Raw genomic sequence first — 6,457 nt, forward strand, 5'->3', positions numbered from 1 at the left:
GCAGGAGGGCATTTTGCGGGCGCATGCGTGCAACCGCTGTACAAAGACCGCGTGATCTTGGGAATAAAAATGGCGCGGAAGATTCAAACTTTGTTTTTTGTACTGTTTATCGTCACATAATTTAATATAGACGTAAATTTCGCTAAGAAAAAGTGTTATGTGTGTGGCCAGGCTCTTATAAAGCAGATTTTCTGGCCTGCTTCGGGATCGTTGTTGCAAATAATGGGAAAATATGTGGGACAGGTAGGAAAGCCTTCACCGACAAAAATCAAACAGGCCGTAAAAAGAGGAAAACATTTATTCGTGTGTGCTAGAGTGTGATATATTAGGATCAAAACTTCACATCAAATCAATTGCTGTAATACAGGCAGAGTGTGAGCAAAATTATAGCTTGTCGGGAGATTTTTTGCCTAAAGGGACGGCCACCAAAGAAAAGGGTTTTCCCTGAGGGGAAAGACATGTTTGGGTGTTCTGCACATGATAATGCAGCTCACTGATGACTCTAAAGCAAAGCCAACTTGCCCTCGACTGGCAAACAAGGTTTCCTGGAACAAGAACTGCAGTTAAATCACATTTAGGCGACACAGAAGTAAAACAGTCGTTATAACATCAATCTTAAAGAAATAAACATTGAATGAAAAATTGAAAATAACATTGTTTATAGTTAAAAATTATTTCTTAAGACATTTTATGCAGCAGTTATTAGAACGTTCCTGAAAAATATATATATCGCTTGTTCGTTTCATGCTATTTTTTGACTGGTGATCAAGGCTAGATTTTGATAAAGGAGCCAAAAATGTACTAATCAACATAGTAAAATGTAAACAAATAGTCTACCAGTAAAGAATTACCATAACACTTTAAAATTAAGACCGATCGCAGTAATTCTTTTCTTGTTCAACGGAATAATTGTGGTACATCGAAATGTGAAGTTATTTTGACCAATGCTTAAGTTTAAGGAAATAATCACAAACGATAGTTTCTCTCTTATAATTAACCAGCGAGAACGTACGTTAAAGAAAGCTAAAAATTACCACAATAGACCATTTTTTAACGCTACCTTCGCAGCATTAGACGATAGTTCAAGTACTTCAGGCTCCATATATCATCGGTAGACGCTGGAGATCAAGGTTACATTTTGAGATTTTCGCATCGTGAGAATGATGAAATTGCAGTTTTATGAAATATCTGAACAAAATCATGACCACTCGCTCAAACCCGGGATACTTGATTATAACATCGTAGAGTTAAAACTGCTGTTTTATATTTTAGTACTAAGTAGCCGTAGCGCTTTGTCGGTTTAGATCTCCCGGCTATTAAAAACATGGGCAAGGTATTTAGGTTCTCGACATTCGGTCGCCATTTTGTCCACGCGCAATGTTTAATACACATAGCCAAAGTCGATCAGATAAACGGCACGCCGACACCAAAGTATGCTTGTTGTTGTCAGAAGATAAAGAAGGACTCTTAGTATCGTATACAGCAAATAAAACTTAAAACACCTTTTATTTTGCGCTAAAAATTAGGCCATAAATTATGAAAAATATGTAAACAATCGATAGCAGAACTTCTCTGTCGTGCGCACTAGCCCATATCGACGCATGCGCACGCAAAATGCCCTCCTGCTTGATGCAATAGCATTGTTGAGCCGGCTCTTCTGTCACGGTCACGCAAGATTTAATATTTAATAGCGATCAGCTGATCACTCGCGTTTAACATGAACACTCTGCTCTCTGAAATGTATAATTTTGTTTCATTCCATATTTTACAAGAAGAGAGGGCTGAATATAATCACATAGAGAAAACAAAGACCGCTTGGACATGTCCAAGCTATTTAAAACTACCACTACGTCAGACCCATGTCACGCGATCTCTCGCTTGTAGCTATAAATAATCATTCACCTATTTTCTGTTTGAATACTCTGCGCTCTGTTTGTGTGAAATACTTATTGTTGTGTTACTCAAGCGTTTGGCTCGGAGCAAGTACAAGTCGTACAATTTAGCCGGAACGAGTTAAATATTGCAAAACAACGACTTATTTTCTGGATATCCCAATTTTTGTTTTGAGTTTACGGTATTTTGAGAATCGAAACGTTATCGAAATGTAAGTTGCAAGCTCAGCAAGAATGTGTCAAAGCACGGGATACACGTCATCGCGGAATTACCAAAAGCTTGTCGGAAGACGCTAAACGGAGAAATACAATGGGATGGCCTTAATAGTCTACTCTTTATTTTGGCGTGATTTGGCTTTCTTTTAAATGAACTGGTTTGGGTTATTTTATTGAACATTTGGAACAAAATAAATATTTGCATGCGTAAGCAGGCATTTTTCCGGCTAGGCATGTGGTTTTAAAAAGAAAAAGATGACGTGGTAAAGGAAATTCATGTCACGTTCACTCCGTGACAAACGCAAACACGACTTGTGTGTTTCTCAAGTGACTGCTTTTCTAAATATTTTACTGTGCGGTGCCGTGCCTTTAAGCCAAAGCACTGAAAGAGGTCAGGAGGTCAAACATTACCCGCACGATTATAAACTGCTTGCAGTTCTTGTTAAAATGAGCATTAGCCTTCTTTTCTTCGGAAAAACAACAACAGCAATAATAATAATAATAATAATAATAATAATAATAATAATAATTCATATTTATAACTTATTTATGACTGTGTATTTGTAAAAAAAGGAAATATTTTCGCACTGTGTATCAGAGGCGGCGGAGCGTTTTTGAACGTTTTTTTTTTTTTTTTTTTGGGGGGGGGGGGGGGGTTAAGACTGTCCCAAAAATACTCGGCAGGTTTTCATATTTGGAGAAACGTTTTTCCGTTCCAGCAACTTTTCGATTTCTGAGAAGTTCCTAGACCGAAGATTTCCGAAAATTTCTCCAATTGTTGTTCGAAGGCCATACGAACGATTCCGATCGTTTTTCAAACCTTTCCAAAAATAAACGAACTTTCCCAAAGACTTAAACGAAGTTCCAAAGATGTTTGAACTCACTCACGTGGACGCTTACTCGACTCTTTACTGCGTCGGGGTAAATCCACTCCCGAAATATTAAACAGGGTGGGCCCTTTTTCGAGGTGGGCGCTCATTCAAGGTTGAGCGCTTAATCGAATAAATACGGTACTAATACTTTACTTTTAGTCAGGGCTGTATTTAAACTAGCTTTGGCTAATTAGATGTACCTGGATAAATGAATAAATAATAAATTGCATCAGTTGACGAGTCAAAGGAGGGAATAAAACATGCAAATTGCTTTGTACTCAAACAGTCAGTGCTAAGGCGTGCCAACACAATAGAAAAAGGTTAATAATGGGAAAGAATTTGAAAAGAATTGTATGGTCCACATCACAGCTTTTAAAACACACTTCACTTCACTTCACGAATCAGAGAATGTTCGAGAAATTGTTTATATTACAGTTGTTTATTACCACAAATAAGTGGAAACCCGTTGCTCAAAACTAGCACTACATGCTGAGAAATACCGTGACTAAGTGACAATTCATTCAGACAGCACGTTTGTTCAGCAATTAACAGTTAATCAGCTAAAAACAAATAGAGCAATGGAATCAAGAACAAGAGAACTTATCAGAGCTCGCGGAGTACACACGGCTCTGAAAGTCAAAGACAGTAAAACAGGACAGGTAATTCTAAAGGACAACGTTTTCGAAGACACAAAACTGGAGGATGAGATTAATCACATAAAACTCTGGCAGAAGAAGGAAGAAAGTCGGCTGCGATGGGAGAAAGAACATGCCATCAAAGGAATGAGAAAAAATTTACTGCGTCGGGGTAAATCCACTCCCGAAATATTAAACTTGCCTCCAATTGAGGATGGGGGAATAAGACGCAGTTCGACGATGACTCGAATTGCGAAGAAACGCTTTGAAAGTACGGAAGATTCTTCACCGGAACGGAGCCCATACAGCTCAGTAGAAGATATGCATCTACCAAAAGTTGCGTGTCAACCAATTTCCGATCACGTTTACCACTCAGAAACAACTACATTGCCTGCGCTGTTATCGCCACATTTGATAAGGAAATCTAACGAGAAAGACGCTACACTCGATCCCAGATTCAGAAAGCTTTTGCAGAACTTGGTTCCGAAGCCTGAACTCAAGAAAACAATGTCTAGCGACATATAACTCGGAGATAACGTCAAGAAACTACGTAGTTTGCCTGCGATCTGTACAGCTGGTGATCTGTAACAATGAGAACAAATTCCGGCAGAAACGCTTAAAACATACTTTAGCCTGTGGCTGGGGTAAAAAAAAAAACAGAGTGAGAAAGAACAGAGATAAAATTGTTCATCTTCTGTTCGAAGAAGTTATCCACAACGCGGCGTTTAGTAGAAAAGAGTGACGCGAAGTGATCGGAGACTAATTAACTCAAATTAACATTTTGTCGATGAATTTTGTAAGAAAAACATAAAACTCGCTTCAAGTCTGAACTTTAGTGTTGACTTTTTCTTAGTTCCTGAAAAAAATTTTAAAAGTGCTTATTTAAAACTCTGTCGGCGTGACCTGTTTTATAGATCGATGTACGCATGGATTTACAAATTGCTCAGAACAATATTCTATTCATTATTCCTAGCCGATTATCCACGAGCACAATAACCCAAAACAATACAGCGAACGGACGTGTGTAGGGTTGACAAGTTCATTTACAAATGCTGGTACTGGAGAAACCTCCGACCCCACACATGTCGGTAACTCATTTAGCGTGTCCAATTCAGAACATTCAGCAAGACATTTTTTGCAACTTTGCAACATACTCAAAGTTTGGTAAAGGTTGTATGACAAAATGTTATGAAGGATTATACTAGTTGTACCTATCGGTAAGTGCCAACGAGCGAAATACTCATGTGTAATATGCGAATAAAGTGCTATTTCTCTGGTGTTCATAAATGACACAGGCTTGATAGCCTGCGTAGCAGGAGCCGTAGTTTCCATTCTCGCGATCGCGCCCGGGGATCGCGCACTCTTTTAAACAATAAACACACTAAAAAACGTACACAGATGTCTGCTACGCAGGCTACGTGTTTGACAGATTGATAACTCTTGACAAATCTTTCTTTTCAACGTTAAAATTTCACAAAAGGTAGGCAATAAATGAGGTTTAATCACTGTTTTTTTAAATACAGCAAGCGATGGTTAAAATGTTTCCGTCCACAAAAGTGATAGTTGCATTTCAAGAACTTCTTATAAATCAAGTCCCAAAATCAAAACTGCTAAGATGCGTTTTTAAAAATAATTTTCAGTAATCAGAGACAGTAATGCACGGGTCAGATTTCAGTCTCGCATGGGAAGTGTCATGTTCAGTTACGCAAAACTTGAAAAATTTGAACAGAAAACAAAACTTGAACGGTCAAGGATTATTTGGAGACAAAACTTTTATTCAAGTTAACATTACATTTGCCGTTAGAAGCAAAAAACGCTTGACTTTCTTGTTTGTATGACATGCAGTAATATTAAGCCTGGTTTTCACTAGCGACGCACTGGCAAGCACAAGTGCAATCACAAACGCAAGCATAAGTAGTTCGAGTCAAGTGAAAACGAACGTCGACATAAGCACAAGCACATTAGCATAAGAATATGATGTTTACAAGTTAGAAGGCTCCGTTCTCCCTGCAAATATTGTGGCAGAAACTCTCTCTCCTCTACTCGTGTGACGAAGAAAGTGAAAGCGACTAATAAAGGAGAAAAACGAAACATTTGGGATTATAAATATTTTTGAAGAAAGCATTCGTCTCCGTTTTTTCCGCTACTCGAGTCCGCGCTTGGGCCTTTTTGTTTTTTTTTGTCTACACTTCTCCGAACATTCTCGAAAAACGTTTGTCAAAATCAACCGCGGCCTCTGCGACTTTGTTCAAATGCTGGAACGAGTACTTTAATTGGCTATACACGGCTAGACGTAAACAATTTTCTTGTGCTTATGCGATGTTTGTTTTCACACGAACGCAAGCACAAGCGCAAGCACAAGAAAAGGAAAAATTTTGATCCGTGTGCTTGTGCTTGCGCTTGTGCTTATGCTTGCGTCGATGCCGTTTTCACGATGAAATAAATATATCTTATTAACCACGCGCGAGGGCCGTACTGGGCGAATATTGGCCCGAGGTCTTGACAGTACGGATCGAGCGCAGCGAGGTCCGTACAAAAAAGACCAAGGGCCAATATTCGCCCAGTACGGTCCCGAGCAAGCTTGGTTAATAAGAGATTTATTACACGACTGGAAACTTTGTGTAGTGAGAATTGCTACCCGGTAGATGTCCTGGAAAACAATGTGCGGCAAAACTTTTCCGCGCGCTATTAAAAAAAAAGTTATTATATTTTCAAAGCAATAAAAACTCCGAAAAAATCTTGCAAAAAAAAATCTTGCAAAAATCTTGCGCTAAATCGCGCTGGAATTAGCGCGGGATCATCCGGTACAAAACCCGGTCCGATACTTGGAAAATATCGGCCC

At 38.9% G+C, this 6,457-nt stretch overlaps 1 protein-coding gene across 1 annotated transcript; it reads left to right on the plus strand.

Moving 5' to 3' along the window:
- Window positions 1-3,389: 3,389 nt before the first annotated feature.
- Window positions 3,390-4,440, plus strand: LOC144640916 (uncharacterized). The gene has a single exon (XM_078499974.1). It carries the CDS (start codon window positions 3,559-3,561, stop codon window positions 4,138-4,140), a length of 582 nt encoding a protein of 193 aa, XP_078356100.1. The 5' UTR covers window positions 3,390-3,558; the 3' UTR covers window positions 4,141-4,440.
- The last annotated feature ends 2,017 nt before the right edge of the window (window positions 4,441-6,457 follow it).

Source organism: Oculina patagonica, unplaced genomic scaffold, assembly GCF_052425735.1.
Source record: "Oculina patagonica isolate OP01 unplaced genomic scaffold, crgOcupat unplaced558, whole genome shotgun sequence".
Classification (NCBI taxonomy): Eukaryota; Metazoa; Cnidaria; class Anthozoa; order Scleractinia; family Oculinidae; genus Oculina; species Oculina patagonica.